This window comes from Suncus etruscus, chromosome 4 (genome assembly GCF_024139225.1).
Source record: "Suncus etruscus isolate mSunEtr1 chromosome 4, mSunEtr1.pri.cur, whole genome shotgun sequence".
Classification (NCBI taxonomy): domain Eukaryota; kingdom Metazoa; phylum Chordata; class Mammalia; order Eulipotyphla; family Soricidae; genus Suncus; species Suncus etruscus.
Genome location: NC_064851.1, coordinates 69,033,204 through 69,055,804, shown reverse-complemented (window position 1 = coordinate 69,055,804; position 22,601 = coordinate 69,033,204). Strand labels below are relative to the sequence as shown.

The following is a 22,601-nucleotide window of genomic DNA, read 5'->3' as shown; positions in this document are numbered from 1 at the left end:
TCCACCATAGTTCCCAGCATGCATACCATAATCGCCAACAGGTCCCTTTTGTGTATAGCTTGTTGTAGTTTGGATCTCTTGATTCTATTGTTGTTGACTTTGGGTTGGGTATTTAGGTCTGATCATTTTTGTTTTTTTGTTTTTGCTTTTGGGCCACACCTGGCATTGCTCAGGGGTTATTCTTGGCTGTCTGCTCAGAAATAGCTCTTGGCAGGCACGGAGGACCATATGGGACACCAGGATTCAAACCAACCACCTTTGGTCCTGGATTGGCTGCTTGCAAGGCAAACGCTGATGTGCTATCTCTCCGGGCCCAGGTCTGACCATTTTTAATTTCCACTCAATGCTCCTGAGACCACTTGGCCCCTGGGTCCCATCTACTTTATTTTTTTCCCCTTTTTTCAATTTGTAAAAAACAAATATGAAGCAGAACAAGATGATTATGTTATATGGTTTATAGTCATTACTTTTTAAGGAAAATTTTTCTGTTGGCTAGAGTTGGTTACTCTTTTCAAGAGTTTGGGGAAGGGAAGAAATCTTAAAATAACTTATTTCTAAAAAAACATATTGGAGAAAATTAGATTTCCCCCCCTTTTTCTAGCAAAACTGATTAGAGCTATACTTCACCACCAAAATCTGACATCAATGGTAATATGAACTTATCTACTCTCTTGCCAACATCAAAATTCTAGTTGCCTTTGGTGACCTATTGACCAGAAATTTTGAGCCCTTATCACATAAGTGTAATAGTATGTGAGTTTAAAATTAATGATTCATCATTTTAAAACTGAGTTTATTTTTTTGAAGATAGGTAATCATATAGTTTAAAAGTCAGGATGTGGGATCAAGGAGGACAGCCTTGGCAGCAGTGGCCCTTGAACCAACAACAATGGATGCAATCATTCCAGCATCAGCAGGATCCAAGTAAGGAAAAAAATACTGAATTTGCACAGTGGGGGAGGGAGATATATGGACATAAATGGGAAATTAGTAGATGGAATTAAGGGAACATGGATTGAAATTTATTTTGGGGCTCATACTCAATTGAATGGGATTGTTTTGTGGTCAGAATTTAAACTTTTAATTGATCTTGCTATAGCTTACAAAAATAGGGAGTGGTTTCCCTAAAAGATATCTTCAAAGAACAAAATGACATAGGGAGATTTTACATTTTTAAAAACTAATTTAGATTTTATTTTTCTGAAGAAAAGTTTTAAGATGTAGCTTAAGTTGTACTTCTGCTAATTCTGATTCTTTGCATTTTCTGTATATTTGTAGTTAACTAATGGCCATCTATATTTTTTTATGTCATTTAAAAATATTGTGTTTGGGGCTGGAACAGTAGGTTGGGTGTTTGCCTTGTCAGCAGCAAACCTGATGATTTCTGGCTCTCATTTGATCCCTGGAGCCTGCCAGAAGTGACCCTTGAGTGTAGAGCCAGGAGTAAGCTCTGAACACTATTGGGTATAGCTGAAACCCAAAAATAATAATAATGAAACCGTTGTTTGTTATTTTCTTTAAATATAATGCTTTGTTGTTGTTGTTGTTGTTTTGTTCACACCCAGTGGTGCTAAGGCCTTGCTCCAGCCTCTGCACTCAAGGATCACTTCTGGTGGGCTAAGGGGCCTTATAGGATATCGGGAATCAAACCAGGTCAGCAGCATTCAAGGCAAGCAGCCTACCCCTTGTATTCCTGGTCCTAAAAATAACATTTTTTGATGAACTATTTCCAGCATGCAGAGGTGGACAAAAATACAGGGGTCCCATTTGTTATTTAGCAATTAATGAGTCCATTTTAATTTCTCTGATTACGTTTTACCGATCTTGTTGCGTTAGGCTGATCCTATTTTATTTTTTAATAATTGCATATTATTCTGTTATAAAACCACTATAATTTAACAAGTCCAATTTTGGATGATTCATAGCTTTTTACTGTTTGAAATAATTACCAAAGATTTGGAGAGATATGTTGTATTTGTCCAGTTTTTTTCTTAGACAAATAATCTAAGAAGTAAATTTATTAGGACATAATTTATTTGAGCAGGGTTTTTTGGGTTTGTTTTTTGTTTGTTTCTTTGTTTTATTTTTGTTCGTTTGGTTTTTGAGCCACACCCAGTGGTGCTCAAGGTTATTCCTTGCTCTGCACTCAGAAATTACTCCTGACCGGCTCAGGAGATCAAACCCTGTTGGCCAGGTACAAGGCAAAAGTCCTCTGTGCTATCACTTGGCCCCTAGTGCATATTTTATATATGCATTGTCAAGTTTAACAACTGGTATGATTTTCTGGGCTGTACAAATCATTTTTCTACCAAAAGCTTGACAGTTCCTAAAGCCTTATTAAATTGAGATAAGACTCACATTTTATTCTATTTGATTTTTTTATTAATAATACACCTTAGGTTTTAAATATAAATATTTGAGAGGAAAAGGAGGATCTTTGAACTTCTGGAGACAATATTAAAGAAAGGCTAAGTTAAGAAATTGAAAGAATAGAAACAGCTAAAAAGGATCAATAGAAGACGAGCAGGAATAAGTAGCAATATTTACCTACTGTCTGTCAAATGCAGTGTTGATCTGGATAGGACTACCTGTGGGAAAGAAAGTAGTGAATTCGATGATTTTTATGGTTAAAAAGAGGAATAAAACAAAAAACTCTCAATACATTTCCTACATATTAGTATTAGAAATAAGAATAGAGTACTGTGGGGCTGGAGTGATAGCATAGTGGTAAGGCATTTGCCTTGCACTTGGCTGACCCAGGACGGACCTGGGTTCAATCCCAGGCATCCCATATGTTCCCCCAAACTAAGAGCAATTTCTGAGCATATAGCCAGGAGTAACCTCTGAGCATCAATGGGTGTGGCCCAAACTACCTCCCCCCCAAAAAAAGAATAGAATGTTTTTGGGGTTCTGCAGAGATGGTATAGTGAGTAGGGCACTTGCCTTGCATGCAGCTACCCCAGGTTCCATCCCCAGCATCCCATATGGTTCCTCAAACTGTCAAGAGTAACCTCTGAGCATTACTAGGTGTCACCTAGAAACAAACAAAACCAGGAATGTTTTTGTGGATTCTTTTTTTGAAAGTCATAAATATTTTACTATTTTCTAGCCTTAATGTTTTATTTTCTAGGAAATACTTTTAGGCTGTAACATTTTATAATTAAAATTTCTAGTAAAGAATCATGAGATGATTGTCTTACATAGGGGCATGGTTCTTTAGCTCTTACATTCTGACAGCTAAATTTTCTTATGGGAAATTATGTTAGGCCAGATTGACTGGGCTGCATTGGCTCAAGCTTGGATTGCCCAAAGAGAAGCTTCGGGACAGCAAAGCATTGTAGAACAACCACCAGGAATGATGCCAAATGGACAGGATATACCTACAATGGAATCTGGTCCAAACAATCATGGGAATTTTCAAGGGGATTCCAACTTTAATAGAATGTGGCAACCAGGTTTGTTGTTTATGTTTTCTAAATTTTAGGACTGTTTTTAAAATAAAATTATTTAACTAATAATTTGCTTAGTTTTATGACTTCATAAAGAATGAATAAATTGATTTTGAGTTGACCTTAACATTTTGTGGCTTAAATTAATTCTATGCTCAAGCTGCTAGCTTTGTGGCACTTGGTTTCTTTTCTTGGTTCTAGACTGACAGGGACTGGGAATACTGGAAACCTCACTTGGCATCTAGGGAAGAAAGCATTTCAATTCTCTCTGTTGCAACCTCTGGCCTTATCAGAAGCAGCACTAGCTAAGCAAAACATACCTAGCCATCAACGAAAAGTTGTGTCATTGTATGACAAATTAGGCTGTCAAATATATTCTGCCCTTATCCATTCATCTATGCCTTCTACTTTTTTTTATTTAATAGTAAAGATCTTCCATAAACTTTCAGTCTGTTTGATTCTTTTTCTTTCCTGTATAATTTAGGGTATATATGATTTACTGTATGATACATACTTTACTGTATAATTTAGGGTTCCTGATTCTAGTCCAGTTTCCCATTCTTAATAATCAATCACTTCAAATTATAGAGGAATCTTATTTTGAGTATGTCAATAATGAAATCATATTTTATATTAATAATTACTGTCTCAATAAGAAGATCTGAAGAACTAATCCTATTTTAGACAAATAATATTTTATTTTATCTTGGTTTTTGGGTCACCTACCTGGCAATGCTCAGGGGTTACTCCTGGTTCTGCACTCAGGAATTACTCCTGGTGGTGCTCAGGGGAACATATGGGATACGGGATTGAAACCGGGTTGGCTACATGCAAGGCCAAGTGCCTTTTCTGCTGTACTATCTCTCCAGCCAATACTTGTATACTTTAATATTTGGTACTATGAGATGGTTTACTTCTTATTTTCTAAACTGTATCAACTTACCCCAGGTTTTAAAAGTTTTGGAAAATGCAAGTTTATAAAAGATTGACCTGAAATCACCATTCCATAATTTTATTTTACTTTCTTTGTGACCTAAGCAGTTATTTACTTCTATGCTCAATTGCTTTCTTGAAATTGGCAATAACAACAACAACAAAAATCCCATTACTCTCTCCCTCTGATGTGAGGGTAGATATGCTTATAGAAGAAAGAAATTTTATAAAATCCAAGGGTTTATTTTTATGGTTTTTTACAAAAAAATTTTCAAAAGTACTTTGATTTTTGTAGCATTTATTAAAAATATTGGGGGCTAGAATATATGTTTTACATGCAGAAGGCCTGGGTTTGAATCCTGGTACTGCATGGCTTCTCCAAGTAAGTTCCAGAGCAACCAAGTTCTGAGCCAGGAGTAGTCGTAGAGACACTGCTAGGTGTGGCCTCAAAACAAAATGGGTGGGTGGGGGGGTTTCCTTTGTTTAGGTTATAATTTAAAGTAGAGTTAGCTCATTTGAATTATTTGTTAGATTATTTCATTGCTTATGTTTAAGATACACAAGGAAATTTCACTAAGAAGTCATAAATTTTAACCTGTTTACTGAAAAGTATCTAGCTTGCTTGAATTTTTAAAAGTGTGTGCTGATTTTGTTATAAATCCCTGTTGAATGTTTTTATGCCTAAATCCTAATAGAATGGGGAATGCATCAGCAACCCCCACATCCTCCTCCAGATCAGCCATGGATGCCTCCAACACCCGGCCCAATGGACATTGTTCCTCCTTCTGAAGACAGCAACAGTCAGGACAGTGGGGAATTTGCTCCTGACAACAGGCATATATTTAATCAGAACAACCACAACTTTGGTGGACCACCCGACAATTTTCCTGTGGGACCAGTGAACCAGTTTGACTATCAGGTGAAAGATATTTCGTTGCTTTAAATTTTGATGTTTTGTTTGGGGGCCGCACCTGGTGATGCTTAGGGTTTCTATGTGCTCAGAAATTGCTTCTGACTTGGGACCGTATGGGACACCGGGGATCAAACTGCTCAGCCTCGAGCAAGGCAAACACCACCACTCCAGCCCCCATTGCTTTAAATTTTGTAGATGTGAATGTAATCCATTCTTTTGAAATGTCTCATACCTCAGATAATACTTAATTTTCCAGTTTTATACAGATTAGTTCACATCATGCCTCAAAATTTATCATATTTTGAGTTTTGAAATCACCAGATTTTGCTTTTTTTTTGATTTGCTTAGGAAAATTGTGTAAAGAATAATTAGAAATTTTGGATAAAATAATGTAAGTGGGACAGAGTGATAGCACAGCGAGTAGGGTGTTTGCCTTGCACGTGGCCTGTCCAAGTTTGATTCCCGTCATTACATACGGTCTCCTAGCCTGCCAGGAGCGATTTCTGAGTCCAGAACCAAGAGTAACTCCTGAGCACTGGTAGGTGTGGCCTTAAAAAAAAAAAAAAAGAAATGTAATTGCAATAGTTAGATTTTCTGTGTAGTATATTTCAATATTAAATAAAATTCAGTGCATAGTAGTTGGATACATTATCAATTTTTATGATTAATTAAACAAAAATGTGCAAGGAGCATAGATCATCTTATAAGTGTAGTTCCTTCAGTGTAGAATTATCATGGTTACAGTGGTGTCTTTAATTTTTTGCCTCCCCTACTCTCCTCCATTGACGTGTTAATCGAATTGTATATCATTTCCTTTGTGGTATTAACTCATTTTTAGGGACATACAGCTATGTGGAGTAATAGTAGCATCTGGGATTTTATTTTTTTTCTCACTAGTCATCCATGGTTTACTCAAGTTATATTACTAAGGCATTCTAAAATACTGTCTTTTTGAAATAACTGATTGTAATTGTTACTATATAAGCTATTATGATTTAAATTTTTGGAGAAATGCATATTTATTTTTACTAAATATATGACTAGTGAGCATCAGTGTAAAGAGTATTCTCTTTTAGGCAGTAATACTCCTAGTCATCTATACTCAGATAAACCATACTTGGTATACACATGACTGTTTCTGATTTTGCTTTCGGAGAAGTATAGTGGTAGGGAACTTCTACTGAAACAAACTGATCTCCATGCTGACAAGACAAAGACTTAGTTAAAAAAAAGCCTCTGAAAAGTGGCAGAATTGCAGTATCATATTAAATATAATTATGTAAAAGGTGATACTTCTTTTTAGATTATAGAAATAGGCCAGGTGATAGTATTGTGGGTAGAACATTTGCCTTGTATTTGGCCAACTCAGGTTCAATCCTCAGTGCTCCATACAATCCCCCAAGTCTACCAGAAGTGATTCCTAAGCTCTGAGCCAGAAGTAACCCCTAGAGTATTGCCAGATATAGCCTCAAAATAAAATTATAGAAATAGATTAGTTTTGGGGCCAGAGAGATAGCATGGAGGTAAGGCATTTGCCTTTTATGCAGAAGGTCCTTGGTTCGAATCCCGGCATCCCATATGGTTCCCGAGCCTGCCAGGAGCGATTTCTGAGCGTGGAGTCAGGAGTAAGCCCTGAGCACTGCTGGGTGTGATCCAAAAACCAAAAACCAAAAAAAAAAAAAAAAAAAAAAAAAAAGAAAAGAAATAGATTAGTTTCACAGGAAGTAGAAAAATAGAATTGACTTTTTTTCTGTATATAGTAGTTTTATGTTGTTGTTGTTTTTTTGGGTCACACCGGCCATGCTCAGGAGTTACTCTTGGCTCTGTGCTCAGAAATCACTCCTGGCAGGCACAGGGGACCATACCACTGTCCATCCTGGATCGGCTGCTTATGAGGCAAATGCCTTACTGCTGTTCTGTCTCTCTGGCCCCATGTTTATAGTAGTTAAAGAAAAAGGAATGATTATTTAATATGAGAAAACTCATATATCCTACATATATCTTTTTTTTTTTTTTTTTTTGCTTTTTGAGCCACGCCCCATGATGTTAGGGGTTACTCCTGGCTTGGGGGACCATATGGAACGCCAGGGGATTGAACCCTCGACTTCATCCTAGGTTAGCGTGTGCAAAGCAAATGCTCTACCGTTTGCACCACTGCTATGGCCCCTTAATAGTCTTACTATCTCTTGGCATATTTTTTTTATTTCAATTTTTGGGCCACACCCAGTGACACTCAGGGGTTATTACTCCTGGCTATGTGCTCAGAAATCGCTCCTGGCTTGGGGGACCATATGAGATGCTGGGGATTGAGCCCAGATTCATCCTGGGTCAGCTGCTTGCAAGGCAAACACCCTCTTGCTGCATGGTATCTCTCTGACCCCATCTCTTGGTATATTTTTGTATAGTCAGAAAAATCTCTTTTTTAAATAATCTTAGGGTGTTTTTGTTTTATTTTTATTTTTGGGCCACACCTGGTAGCACTTGGGTTACTCCTGGCTCTATGCTCAGAAATCCCTCCTGACAGGCTCGGGGGACCATATGGGATTCCAGGATAGAACTGACTCCATCCTAGGTTGCCAGCGTGCAGGGCAAATGCCCTAACACTGTGCTATTGCTCCGGCTTCAAGTAAGCCTAGGTTTTGAGGGCTACAGAAGTATCGATGGGGGGCCGGAGAGATAGCATGAAGGTAAGGCGTTTGCCTTTCATGCAGAAGGTCATCGGTTCGAATCCCAGCGTCCCATATGGTCCCCCGTGCCTGCCAGGAGCAATTTCTGAGCATGAAGCCAGGAGTAACCCCTGAGCACTGCCAGGTGTGACCCAAAAACCACAAAAAAAAAAAAAAAAAAAAAAAAAAAAAAGAAGTATCGATGGATATTAGAACCATGGAATTCTTGGATTTGCTGCACACATGGATTTCTACTGTCCCAGTTCATAACACGTGTGTCCCAGAGAATGTATTGTATTAATGTGAAGAAAAATAAACTGCAATACTCTTTCAGCATGGGGCTGCTTTTGGTCCACCGCAAGGTGGATTTCATCCTCCTTATTGGCAACCAGGACCTCCAGGACCTCCTGCACCTCCTCAGAATCGAAGAGAAAGACCATCAACATTCAGGGATCGACAGCGTTCACCTATTGCACTTCCTGTGAAGCAGGAGCCTCCACAAATTGGTAGTTATTTAAGTTTAGAGACCCTGGTGTGATTTCTTGATTTAAAAAAAAATGCTGGATAGATAACTCAAAGTGCTGAGTGCATGATTTGCATGTGGGAGGCTTGGTCTTGATTGTTGCCATAACTTGGTACCCCAAGCACCTTTACCACTTTCCCCAAAAGAAAAAGAATATTGTTTTTAAAACATTTTAATAACATCTAATGTTATGGAGTGATATTTTTAAAAATCCCTATCAATTATAATCATATATCTTAAAAAAAGTTCTGAAGCATATAGTTTTGGGCTAGTGGTATATAGGATATAGCTCAGCAGTAGAGCATTTGCCTTGCACATGTGACAGCATAGATTTGATCACCAGACTAGCCTTTCCATAGACTCCTCCCCCCAAATGTTTTGGACTGTGCAAATAGCCCACAGGGCTAAATGAAGCCTATATTTTGCATGTTGAAGCCCCAGTTATGAACTTGACCTCATGACTGTGATCATTGCTGGGTTTCGCTCTAGAGGTCCTCAAGCACCACCAGACACCATCCAGAGCACATCATTTCAGAACATCACCAAATATGAGTACTGAACTGTTGGCTTGCAGTCTAGCCCTTGGAAGGGCTGTTATTTGTTTTTCTTGTTTTCTTTTTTGGGTTGAACCAGGCAGAACTTGTGTCTTACTCCTGGATCTCTGCTTAGAGATCATTCCTGAGGGGAGACCATATGGGGTGCTGGTGTTTGAACCTAGGTTGACTGTGTGCAAGGCAAGTGACCTACCTGCTCTGGTTGCCATTCACATAAATTACTGTGTGAAAATGGATTTGTCCTTTTTTTTTCTGTTTTGGGTTTTTTTGTTTTTTGTGTTTTGGGGCCACATCCATTGATGCTCAGGGGTTACTCCTGGCTCTGCACACAGGAATAACTCCTGGTAGGCTCTGGGGACCATATGGGATACTGGGTTGGCCCTGTGCAGGGAAAACACCCTAACCACTGTGCCTAACACCCTAATCCCTGTTTTGGAATTTTAAGAAGTTCTGTTTAGTGTATAGTTCTGATTTATCTCACTTTACAATACTTAATTACCGTAAGCATATAGTTTAATCTCTTTTGAACTTTAAATTTCTTTAGTGATCATTGGGAAGTTATTTAGGATTAAAAGAGATAGTGGCTTTATATATTGTCATCATGCCATCCCATAATATACACATCATTAAAATAGTGATCACTACTGCTAGTGATTTCATGCAATTTTTTTTCCCTAAGCTGGGGATCAAATCCAGATCTCATGCATACAAAGGCATGTGCTTTGCTGTTGAGCCATATCTCTGAAAAAGTGTTGATTTTATTTTTAAGAAAGTTGGAAATTGGACCACATGCTGTATTACTTGGGTCTAATTTATTTTTGTGCTGAGGATTTGCTCCCAACAGGACTTAGAGAACCTTTTACACTGGATATTTAACCAGGTTAGCTGCATGTAAGGCAAGGTCTTTAAATATGCTCTACTGTCTCTGGCCCAGAGTGATGCTTTAACATGTTAACATTGACACATACCACCATTGATTTACACTTGGATGTGGCTTAATTAGCACAAATTGCAGTGCTGGTATCAAGAAAAGCCTTTAGGACCAGGTCCTTTGGGTGCATTCCTTCTGTGCCCCAACCAATTTCCAATTCTTGGCTCCAAATGGTCCCCTACTATGTGTCGCCCTGAAGGCCGAAGCAACATCAGAAAGGTCTTGGTGTGGTCCCTTGCACCATAGAGCCATACCCACAATTGAGAAATACTGCATCCTTGGATTCTAGTAGTTAAACAGAAAGGCACAGTGAGATGAGAATAACTGGGAGAGGTCATTTGACCCCTGAACACCACTTGGGGAGCTATTCCCTCCCCAAAAATAAAAGACAAAAGCATCATCATTGGGTTTTTATTACTGCTCTCTTGCTGAAGAGTAGTATTGTTTATAAATAATTGGTAGACATCAAAGTTTCTGAGAATCATGAAAACAGTTTTTACAAATTTCATTTAATTGGCTACATTTTTTCTTTGTGAAACAGATGCAGTGAAACGTAGAACTCTTCCTGCTTGGATTCGAGAAGGTCTTGAAAAAATGGAACGTGAAAAGCAGAAGAAGTTGGAGAAAGAAAGAATGGAACAACAACGTTCACAATTGTCAAAAAAAGAGAAGAAGGCCACAGAAGATGCTGAAGGAGGAGATGCCCCTCGTTTACCTCAGAGAAGTAAATTTGTAAGTAGAAATTCTGGAATAAACTTCTTCATGTGATATCTATGAGAAAAAATACTAGAATGGCAGGTCAGGGACAGGATGAATGCCTTACTTCCCTAAGTTTGATCTCTGGCAGCCTGGTTCCTTAAGCACTACTGTGTAGCCCTGAAGGTCTCTGAGCACCAGTGTGACCCGAGAAGCCCCAGCCTGCCTCAGTATGATCCCAGTACTGCTGGACCAGAATAGTACCTAATTACCAGGCACTAGTTTTGAACCTTGTAGTCCAGTTTACTGCATTTTATTAGTAGTCATCTCCAAGACCCTTTGAGAAATACTTGAGAGCCCTTTCTCTCTGCTCTCTCCCCTTCCTCAAAAGTAGATGTATGTCTGAGATTATCTCTACTTTCTTTTTGGGGTCCATAACCAGCAGTGCTCAGGATTTATTTCTGGCTCTTCATTCAGGGGTCACTCCTAGCGGGCTCAGGGAACCACGTAGGATGATAAGGATAGAATTCCAGTTAGCCATTTGCAAAGCAGGCACCCCTGCCCTCTGTACTATATTTCCAGCCCTCTGTTATCTTACATTATGCTACTGAGTCCCTAGTGAGGAATTACAGACTGAATTAAGTTCAAGTGGCATAGAAAATCAAGTCTTCCCTCATTATATTTATATTACATATTTAGTGGCATAGTAACTTTCATAGTTTAAAGTTATAGTACCTTAATTAGATATATGGAAAGAGTAGCTTTAGATTTTTAAATTTCACTTAGTTTTATTTTTTCCCCTTTGTTATTATTATGATCCCCCAAGATATGGTTGATCCTAAAAGGTCACGTGCTTGGTTGTGGCTCACCAACGGTTGTATTTCTAGTGGCAGATACACATTGAGCTGAGTTTTTTTTTACTGGTACTTATGCATTTTAATTTTGGTGAGCCTGGATGTAGTTGAGCTGTGGTGGTCATTTAGTTGTGGTAGTCAGACTTGTGCTCTGAGTATTGTGTTTCTGGCTACAGTACACCTACACACTTGGTTGCATGTTGCCAGAGATTATCACTATTAGAACTTCGGCAGTCCCAGATAACAGCTACAAGACTGCATTTGCACTTGGTGTATAACAACACCAAGTATGATACTTGTTGCCTCATGGTTGAAAAATGGGTAGTTTTAGCTATTGAGCCATGCCTAGGGCCTCAATTTTTTTTGTTTTTCTTTTAGTTTTATTATAATACTGTGATTATATATTTATTATAATACTGGATTACTGTGATAATCCAGCTGTTTAAGACGCTAAATGTTGGACAGAGAGAGCACAGCAGTAGGGCATTTATCTTGCATGCAGCTGACCAGGACGGACAGTGGTTCAAATCCTGGCACCTGTAAGGTCCCCCAAGCCAGCCAGGAGTGATTTCTGAGCACAGAGTCAGGAGTAACCCCAGAGCGCTGCCGGATGTGACCCAAAAAGCAAAAAAATAAAATTAAAATAAAGACACTAAATGTTCAAATACCAATTCCATTACCATTGTCTCCTTCCCTTCACCAGTGTCCCCAATTTCCCACCCACACCATAGCCTTCCTCCATGCAGGCTCAAACAAATTGCCTTCATATTGCTTATTACAACACAAAAGCAAATAGAATTATCAGAACTTAGATCAACATGGGTCAGTTTGAAATTATCTCTGTGGTGTACTAAAGTCAGTGTCTAAGAATTTACTGGGCTATGGTTGGAGCTAGTTGAGCCTTCTGTTTGGGTTCACTGAGCTTGTAGATAACTATGTAACTTCCCATCAGATTTTCTATGATACCACTGGGCTTACCACTACTATAAAATGTTGAGATGTCCAGGATTTTGGATTTAAAACAAATTGGGTGGCTTGAAAGTTTGCTATGGTTAATAAGTGTTAGAGCTGGGTCTGTTGGAGGGTGGTGGTGGTGGGGGGTGTTTAAAGTTCATGCAGAAGTGGAATCTAGGGGGCCGGAGCAACAGCTTAGCCGTAGGTGGTTTGCCTTACACATAGCTGACATAGGACAGACCACAGTTCGATTCCCCAGCCTCCCATATGGTTTCCCGAGCCAGGAGCAATTTCTGAGCACATAGCCAGGAGTAACCCCTGAGCATCACTTGTGTGGCAAAAAAAAAGGGGGGGAATCTACGGCCCCTAATTTCACCCCCTTTCTGTGTATGCACAAAGGAATACACGAAAGGACTGGACCACATGGGAAGTATCAGCAGTGGTTTTGGAGCTTAGTGGAGGAGCTGTGCTGTTTCTGTTTTTCAGCAGGGAAGATGGCTTTGGTGGGTAGGGCTGATGAGTTTTCCAGTGGCAATGGGACTTGGCCCCTTCTCATTTCACAAGAAAAGATAGAGCCCTCCCAAAGAGATAGCACAGCAGTAGGGAGTTTGCCTGGTATGCGCCAATCCAGGATGGACAGTGGTTCGAATCCCAGCATCCCATTTGATCCCCATGTCTGCCAGGAGTGATTTCTGAGCACAGAGCCAGGAGTAACCTCTGAGCATCTCCGGGTGTGACCCCCCCCCCCAAAAAAAAAGATCGAGCCCTATAGTCTGCTCTCACTTGATAGGATTTAGGTCCTCATATTATTTGATTTCAGACACAGAGCTGGGCTGTTTCTGTTGGAGGCTGTAGGATGTAGCATTGGGCTGCTGTAGTTCATGCAGAAAGGGGAATCTCTCACACACAAATATACACAGACACATCCCTCACACCCTCACACCTGACACCCCACACCACCAACCCTTTCTGAGAAACACAACACACACACACCGATATCACACACACACACACACACACACACACACACACACACACACACACACACACACACACCGATATCACACACACACACCGATATCACCGACCCCTTCTGAGAATGCCACAGAGGTATTCATCAGGACTGGACTACTTGGGAAGTATCAGTGGCTTTTACTCATATTTGGGGGGGGGCATGGTAAAGGAGCCATATTATGTTTCTGCAAAGAAGGTGGGTGGGGGGCAGAGCTATAGCACATCAATAGGGCATTTGCCTTGCACGCGGCCAACACAGAACAGACCAAGGTTCAATTCCTGCCATTCCATATGATACCGAGTCTGCCAGAAGCAATTTCTTTTTTTGTTTATTTGTTTTTTGGGCCACACCTGGTGACGTTCAGGGGTTACTTCCCAGCTTTGTGCTCAGAAATCACTCCTGGCTTGGGGGACCATAGGGGACACTGGGAGATCGAACCGCAGTCCATCCTAAGCTAGTGCGGGCAAGACAGACGTCTTACCCCTTGCGCCACTGCTCCGGTCCCTGGGAGCAATTTCTGAGTGCAGAGCCAGGAGTAACCCCCGAGCCCTGCTGGGTTTGACCCAAATATCAAAAAAACAAAAATGGTGGGCCTGAGATTTTGATTTTTTAAAATATTCAGTTCCTAACAGACATGGCATCAGCTGCTATAAAACATAAATAGGGTTTCCTCACAAGGCCATTTTCTGAAGGACAACAAAATAACTACATTTAAGAACACTGATTTGGCTCAAGTTCTATTGATGACAACAAAATACCATGCCTAAGATAGTGTATTTTGAATCTTCTACAACAGACTGTCACTATTATGTCTTTAGTGGGCCACGCCTAGCTATATGTTTAGGGGTTACTCCTAGCTCTGCACTTAGGAATTACTCCTTTAGTGCTTGGGGACTCTCTCTCTCTATACACATGTATACTAGAGTATAGTGCAGTAAATTTCATTTTATTTTTAACTCTGTTTCAAAGAATTTGAGTAGATTTAAAAGATTATAACTATATAATTATTTTAGGACAGTGATGAGGAAGATGAAGACACTGAAAATGTTGAGGCTGCAAGCAGTGGAAAGGTCACTAGAAGTCCATCTCCTGTTCCTCAAGAAGAGCAAAGTGAACCAGAGATGACTGAAGAAGAGAAGGAATATCAAATGGTAGAATATCAAATTTTTCGTGCTTAGAATTTATTTCCTTTGTTGGTTTTGTTTTGTTTTAAAATATTGTCTGCTTTCCTAAACATTTAAACTTCAAAGACTGAAAGGAAAGTTATAAATAGCTGGGAAAATAGCTTTAAGAACTAGAACTCATCATTTGCGTGCAGGAGGCCCACGTTCAATTCCTGGTGTGACAAGATGACGTGGTGGTGAACATCACTGAGAAGGAATGAATACCCAGTTGGGAGGGTCCAATGAATATTGTCCCAAAATAAAAAAGGTTATGAACATGTTAAGAAGTTTCAAAATTCATATGTTTTCTGTATGAGAATACCTGTAAAATTCAGGTAGTGGTACAAAAACCACAATTTATAAAATACTTATGAAACCCTTTTCTTTTTTTTTTTTTCTTTTTCTTTTTTTTTTTTTTTTTTTTTTTTTTTTGGTTTTTGGGCCACACCCGTTTGACGCTCAGGGGTTACTCCTGGCTATGTGCTCAGAAATCGCCCCTGGCTTGGGGGGACCATATGGGACGCCGGGGGATCGAACCTCGGTCCTTCCTTGGCTAGCGCTTGCAAGGCAGACACCTTACCTCCAGCGCCACCTACCCGGCCCCAGAAACCCTTTTCTTAATACTGATGTTGTACTTACTGTTTTATTGTATAAGACTAAAGAGCTCAACATATGGGACCGGAGAGAAAGCATGGAGCTAAGCATTTGCCTTTCATGCAGAAGAACAGTGGTTCGAATCCTGGCATCTCATATGATCCGCTGTGCCTGCCAGGGGTGATTTCTGAGCATAGAGCCAGGAGCAACCCCTGAGTGCTGTCAGGTGTAGCTCAACAACCAAAAAAAGAGAGAGATCAACATATTAGTCTGTTATTTTCTAAAGTGTGTTTTTTGAAATGCTGAGGAAAATGTTATAAAGTAACATATAAAGTAAACAGCGGGCTGTTTACAATTACTTAAGGGCCACTATGTAAGTAGAGCATTTGCATTGCTTTTTTGAGACCTGGATTTAGTTCCTGACACCAGAAAAATACAAGGTTTCTTCATTATAAAACATCTCTAAAGTCAGCAGTATCTACAATGTATATTATTTTCAGAGATTGAGAATATATTTCTCTTATTGAAAGACAGCGATCTTTGCTGATTCAGTGTACTGTCTTGGGGGAGCCCACACCAGGCTCGGGTTAATCCTGGCTCTTTGCTCAGATATTGCTTCTGGCAGGCTCGGGGGAATATATGGGATGCCAAGAATCAAAACACCGTCCATCCCAGCTTGGCTGAGCACAAGGCAAATTCCCTACCGCTGTATTATCTCTTCAGTTCCTGGTGTACTGTCATTTAAGACAATTCGAGTCCTACAATTTGATCACAGTTCAGACTAAGTAGCTATGCATTGAATTTAACTGTTGTTTCAAATCCATATTATAGTATCAAGAAACAAAATTAAAAGGTCCCTCGCCTAGACTGGAGAGATAGTACCGCTATAAGGTGCTTTCCTTGCATTCAACCAACCCAGTTTCTGTCTTGGTACCCCATATTCTTTGAGCCTGTCTGGAGTGATCTACTAGCACGCTGGTATGGCCCAAAAATCTAAAATTAAAAAAGGTCGCTTTCTAATAGAATAGGTTATCTAGCTATCTTTTCCCTTTTTTGTTTGTTTTTTGCTTTTGGACCACACCCAGTGATGTCCAGGGATTGCTCCTCGGTCAATCTCTGGGACCATATGGGTTGCAGAGATTGAACCTGGGTTGACTATGCAAGGCAAGTGTGTTAGCCCTGATTTTGAACTTTTATTTATTTTTTCCTATTTAGGGGTTATACCTGGCAGTACTTAGTGGTTACTCCTGGGTCTGCACTCAGGAATTTTATACCTGGTGGACTCTGGAGACCATATCGGATGCCAAGGAATTGAACTTGGGGTCCATTGGTACAAGGCAAACATCCTACCCACTGTACTATTATAATGATGATATTTTAGACAACTTTTAGTATGCAAAGTATAGCACACTAGCCCTTTGAGCTTTCTCCCCAGTCTTCTGAAAGTAACAAATTATATTGTTAATGATAATTAAAATAGAGATAATATATATGTAAAATATCTTTCCTTAGATGTTACTGACAAAAATGCTTCTGACAGAAATTTTACTGGATGTCACAGATGAAGAAATCTATTACATAGCTAAAGATGCACACCGGAAAGCAACGAAAGGTATATTGTGGGTGTTCTTCGTTTTTTTTTCTAGGACATTTTGATTTTGGTGGCTATTTTGGACTATTTTTTTGTTGTTGTCCTTTTGAATTTTACAAGCAACTATTTGAATATTCTCTTCTTGCATGGTTTAACTCTTTGAAGAAGGATAGATTGAAGAAACCATATTAAAACTATAAATACTTTTTGTTTTATCAAACCTAAGTTCAGATTTAGTAATAATGCTGTTTTTAAATACTGTGGAAAATTTTGATTTTTATTTGCTTCACTAATTTTTATAGATACCATGTTATCGGTATATAGCTTCTCATACAGTTCAGTTTGACTAATGGTTTAAATTATGAACCTTAGGAAGTTTTAATTTGCCAGTTATAGTTTTTACAAAAACGAGTGATTCTTGCTATGACGACTCCCCACCATCCCTGCCAGTATTCTTTATAATACTTGGAAAACAAGATTGAGAAAGAATTTAAATTATGAGCCATATCTCAAAAATAAAAATACTGATGTACTGGTCTTTTTTCTTCATTATAAACCAATTTCAATTCTCATCAGAATTATTACTTCTCAAGGCCACACATACTACTGGTTTAAAAATGAATGTTGTGTTTTTAATGTTTCTTCTCTCCCCAAAAAGCAGCAATAGTAGTAGATTTAACAATACCATAGACTCATGACTATGAAATCGTGGCTATTTGTGTTAACATGTTGTTCCTGTTGTTGATGTGATACAAAGCTCCTGCAAAACAGCTGGCACAGTCCAGTGCACTGGCTTCCCTAACTGGACTCGGTAAGTGTTCTCCTTATTTGTGAGAGGGCCTTAAGGGAAACGCACACTTACCATGTCTCTCTACATGTTCTGCTTTGAAATTGTACTATTCCTACTCAGTTTATGAAGTTTAGGTCTTAGGGATAACCTTTAAAAGATTTTGTCTATATATTTTTAACTAAAGCCTTTACAGTGGGAATATTATAAATGTGGTAACCAAGTTTATTGAGGCAGGTTGTAATTTAGCCATGGTACTTCACTTTTAAAAGTATTGCATCCATGTCTTAGGGAAGAATCTACCCAATAATGCTTTTATAATCACCTTCATTTAGATTATGCTGAAACAAGTGACATTTCAACATAGAGGAAAGGATTTCTCTTACTGTAGTATAATTGTAATGTGTTCCTAGTTTGCAATTTGCATGATATATTACCAGAATATAAAATTTGCCTTTCCACTTATCTATTTCAAATTTATTTTAGAATTAACAGATATGGCTAAAACCAAGTACCCAAGTGGTGTTACGATGATTGTTTAGTTTGCTTCAGGGTGGGGAGTAGTTTTACATCATATCACTTCTGTCAATGATAATTACAGTATCCTATTCTATTTTTAAGGATAAATATTTAGCATACTGCCTGGGATTCTGTGCTTTGAAAAATAAACTAGTTTTAAATATTTTAGAGGTTATAACTTTTTAAAGGTAGTTATATTGATTATGATTTAGTGAGTCTGTATTACAGTCCTATTAATTGGTTTTGTTTGGTTAGCATAGAAAGTAGACAAAACCGTTATCATGTTTCTTTTATGGTAAGAATTATATGACATTCTAGAAAGAACAGGTATTAAACAGGAAGATTTTCTTAGGGATTCTATGAGCTCCTTAAAATTGGAATTTATACTTCTCCCCACCCCGAATAAGCATATTCTTCCAAGTAAAGGCAATGAAAAGAAAATTAACTTTCTTCTCGGACCTTAAAAAGTTTTTAATGCATAGAATAATTTTACCATGTGATAGACTGGGCTTTATGCACACAGGTGGACTGGGTGGTTATGGATCAGGAGACAGTGAAGATGAGAGGAGTGACAGAGGCTCTGAGTCATCTGACACTGATGATGAGGAATTACGGCACCGAATCCGGCAAAAACAGGAAGCTTTTTGGAGAAAAGAAAAAGAGCTGCAGCTATTACATGATAAACAGATGGAAGGTATATCTTTTAGTCTCACTTATGCTGGTTGTTTTTTTTTTTTTTTTTTTTTTTTGGTCTATTTGTTTTGTTTTGGAGTCATACCTGGTGATGCTCAGGGGCTACTCCTGTGTGCTCAGAACTTTTTACTGGCTTTTGAGGAAATCATATGGGATGCCGGGGGATCCAACTGCTGTCTGTTGTCCTAGGTTAGCGCATTCAAGGCAAATGCTCTACCACCTACGCCACCGCTCTGCCCCAATTTTGCTGGTTTTTTTGGGGGGGCACACCGTTTGATACTCAGGGGTTACTCCTGGTTAAGTGCTCAGAAATTGCCCCTGGCTTGGGGGGACCATATGGGACGCCGGGGGGGGGGGGGGGTTGCAGTCGCAATCTTTCCTTGGCTAGCGCTTACAAGGCAGACACCTTACCTCTAGCGCCACCTCTCTGGCCCCTTTGCTGGTTTTTTTTATCCTTCTTTTTTCCTTTCTGCCAGCCTAAAAATATCAAGGGATAGAAACAAGGCTATATTTTTAAATAATTCCTGGGTGTGCAGAAAAATAAACCAGAAACCCCAAACCTAGATTTTTTAATGAGCAGAAAAGAAAAGCAGATTATTTTATTATTTTCTTTATTTATTATATGCTTGAGTGTTAATGATTGGTGGGCAGAGGCTCCTGAGCAGTATCAGAGTCTTTGGGGATCTTTTGACCAATTGGTCCCTTAGTTCAATATAAAGATCTGAATATGTTACAGTGCTTGGATCCTATGGTGCTGGAAATACTTGGATCACTTGGGCAGTATGGGAGTCTCCGGGCCACACCCAATGATGCTTGGGTACCATGTGGTGTTAGGACTTAAGCTCTTATCCAGTACATGTTAGACTTGTACCCATACCACTGTACATTTCACCCCTGGGTGATATAACTTAATAGTATGTAAATTTGGTTTATATATTTTTAATGTATGAACTAGAAAATCTTGGTGTGCTATGTGTTGAACAATATTGTTAGATTCTGTTAGAATCTGGGAGTTTGAAATTTGATAGGTGTTTTCATTGTACCTTTGACTTAGTATTTTTATTTTTTTCTTTTTCAGAAGAAAAGCAGCAAGCAGAAAGGGTTACAAAAGAGATGAATGAGTTTATCCATAAAGAGCAAAATAGTTTATCACTACTAGAAGCAAGAGAAGCAGACGGTGATGTGGTTAATGAAAAGAAAAGAACTCCAAATGAAACTACATCAAATTTAGAGCCCAAAAAAGAATATAAAGAGAAACAAGGAAGGAGTAGATCAGGAAGTTCTTCTAGTGGTAGTTCCAGTAGCAATAGCAGAAGTAGTAGTACTAGTAGTACTGTTTCTAGCTCTTCATACAGTTCTAGCTCAGGTAGTAGTCACACTTCTTCTAGATCTTCTTCTCCTAAACGGAAAAAGAGACACAGTAGGAGTAGATCTCCAACAATGAAAGCTAGACGTAGTAGGAGTAGAAGTTATTCTCGCAGAGCTAAAATAGAGAGTAATAGAGCTAGAGTAAAGATAAGAGATAGGAGAAGATCTAATAGAAATAGCATTGAAAGAGAAAGACGGAGAAATCGGAGTCCTTCCCGAGAGAGACGTAGAAGTAGAAGTCGCTCAAGGGATAGGCGAACCAATCGATCCAGTCGCAGTAGGAGTCGAGATAAACGTAAAATTGATGATCAACGTGGAAATATTAGTGCGAGCAGTCATAAGCATAAAGGTGAGGCTAAAGAACAAGAGAGAAAAAAGGAGAGAAGTCGGAGTATAGATAAAGATAGGAAAAAGAAAGACAAAGAAAGGGAGCGTGAACAGGATAAAAGGAAAGAGAAACAAAAGAGGGAAGAAAAAGATTTTAAGTTTAGTCAAGATGATAGGTTAAAAAGGAAACGAGAAAGTGAAAGAACATTCTCTAGGAGTGGTTCTATATCTGTTAAAATCATCAGACATGATTCTAGGCTGGATAATAAGAGAAGTATTACCAAAGATAGTAAAAAAAATTCAGGCTCTGATTCTAGTGGAAGGAGCAGTTCTGAATCCCCAGGAAGTAGCAAAGAAAAGAAGGCTAAGAAGCCTAAACATAGTCGATCGCGATCCATGGAGAAATCTCAAAGGTCTGGTAAGAAGGCAAGCCGCAAACACAAGTCTAAGTCCCGATCAAGGTAGTATACTTATTAAAGTATTTTGTCTGATTTTTTTAAAAGTTTTGAATTTATCAAAGTTGAAAGTGTCCTTTCTCTCTTTCTCTCTCTCTCATTAATAAATCTCAGTTTGGTACTTGATTAATGATCATAATTTAAATAATTTTAGAATTCCTATATGATATTTATTTTTAAATTGCAGATGTTTTTTATTTAAAATACATTTTTATTTTTAAATACTGTCTTTTCCCTTCTTTTTCAGATCAACAACTCCTCCCCGTCGTAAACGTTGAGGAATAATGTGGCAAGAATGCCATGATGTTTAAAAAATTCCATGAGTTTTAAGGGCTTGTCTCATTATAGAGGCACATTGTGGCTGTGTAGGTGAAACCAGAATTTTTTTTTTTAAATCTGTAAATAGGTGTACTTTTTCCAAATGCTGCTCCAAGTTACTTAATAGGATTTCTTTGTATTGCATTTTTTCAAAAAAAAAATAATATGACTATAAACATTTCATTCTCTTTCAGCTGTAATGTTCTTAAAATTATTCTTGAATGTATGTACTGTGATGTCAATAAAGCTCTTTAGTTCATTTTTGTTAACCTCTTGCACCTTAATTTTATGATTTTAATCAAAGGAACGTACTTTTAGTAAAAGGCAGCTGGCATTTTTGTATAACAGGTTTTAAAAGTACTTCCTCTCATTTCCCCCAAAGAAAATGGTTTAAGCTTGTCAAGATTTGTAAATTGTACCCATGAATTTTTGTCAAATTCTAACATACGGATTTGCAAAGGGCCAGAAATAGACTTTTACTTTTCATTGGAGATATCTGACCACTTTCTAAATTTTTCCTTCTATTTTAAGAATTCTCATATATATATTATGTGTATGAAGTATGGCTCACTTCTGTAAAATGAGATTGCTGGAATTAAGACTGTACCATTTGAGTTATTTATAAGGAATAATTGTGTTTGACACTAGTCAAGTCTGAAACTTATTTTCTGCAGTCATTCACCTCTGTTTTAGAAATATATTTTAACATTTTGGAGTTACTATAGAAGTAAGATTCACAATTCAATAGATTTACGCTTTTTAAATTTTAACCTCAGTGTCACTTTCATAAAATAAATATGGTTTGGTTCTGACAGTTTCTTAAAACTATGATCAATGAGAGTGGTGTAGCAATTTGAGGTAGTTATTACTTGTGAGGAATTGAGCCTTGAAAAGCATTTATGTTTTCAGTTGCTTTCAGGGTCTGCTTATGAATATTCCTTTACATTACATGGCAATAGGTACAACTCTGAAAAATACTTTTTTTTTTTTTTTTTTTTTTTTTGGTTTTTGGGTCTCACCCGGCAGTGCTCAGGAGTTACTCCTGGCTCCATGCTCAGAAGTCGCTCCTGGCGAGCACGGGGGACCATATGGGACGCCGGGATTCGAACCGATGACCTTTTGCATGAGAGGCAAACGCCTTACCTCCATGCTATCTCTCCGGCCCTGAAAAATACTTTTTTATTTAAAGGGAAAAGCAGGAACAAATTATTAGAAAAGTTTTAAAATATGCCTTCTTAACAGCAATAGTTTATTTTAAAATAAGCCAGATTTTTGCCAAGATCAGTATTTCCTCAAAA

The 22,601-nt window shown here is 38.5% G+C and overlaps 1 protein-coding gene across 2 annotated transcripts; it reads left to right on the top strand.

Annotated features, from left to right (window-relative positions):
• The first annotated feature begins 798 nt into the window (after positions 1 to 798).
• PNISR (PNN interacting serine and arginine rich protein) lies at positions 799 to 21,572 on the top strand. 2 transcript variants are annotated; one of them, XM_049771327.1, is made up of 11 exons: positions 799 to 924; positions 3,267 to 3,455; positions 5,078 to 5,301; positions 8,296 to 8,467; positions 10,511 to 10,701; positions 14,502 to 14,639; positions 16,758 to 16,857; positions 17,594 to 17,647; positions 18,666 to 18,836; positions 19,914 to 20,991; positions 21,233 to 21,572. In XM_049771327.1, exons 1-11 carry the CDS (start codon positions 837 to 839, stop codon positions 21,261 to 21,263), a joined length of 2,436 nt encoding a protein of 811 aa, XP_049627284.1. In that variant the 5' UTR covers positions 799 to 836; the 3' UTR covers positions 21,264 to 21,572. The 2 variants fall into 2 exon arrangements, with proteins under 2 accessions (XP_049627284.1, XP_049627285.1); XM_049771328.1 differs by lacking the exons at positions 16,758 to 16,857; positions 17,594 to 17,647; positions 18,666 to 18,836; positions 19,914 to 20,991; positions 21,233 to 21,572 and having other exon boundaries at positions 14,507 to 14,638.
• The last annotated feature ends 1,029 nt before the right edge of the window (positions 21,573 to 22,601 follow it).

Bases quoted from the DNA above. Each gene is read 5' to 3' on its own strand.
- PNISR (XM_049771327.1), top strand. From the start codon at position 837: ATGTGGGATCAAGGAGGACAGCCTTGGCAGCAGTGGCCCTTGAACCAA. The intron at 17,648-18,665 runs GTAAGTGTTCTC...TTATGCACACAG, and splicing joins GGCTTCCCTAACTGGACTCG to GTGGACTGGGTGGTTATGGA. The intron at 20,992-21,232 runs GTAGTATACTTA...CTTCTTTTTCAG, and splicing joins AAGTCTAAGTCCCGATCAAG to ATCAACAACTCCTCCCCGTC.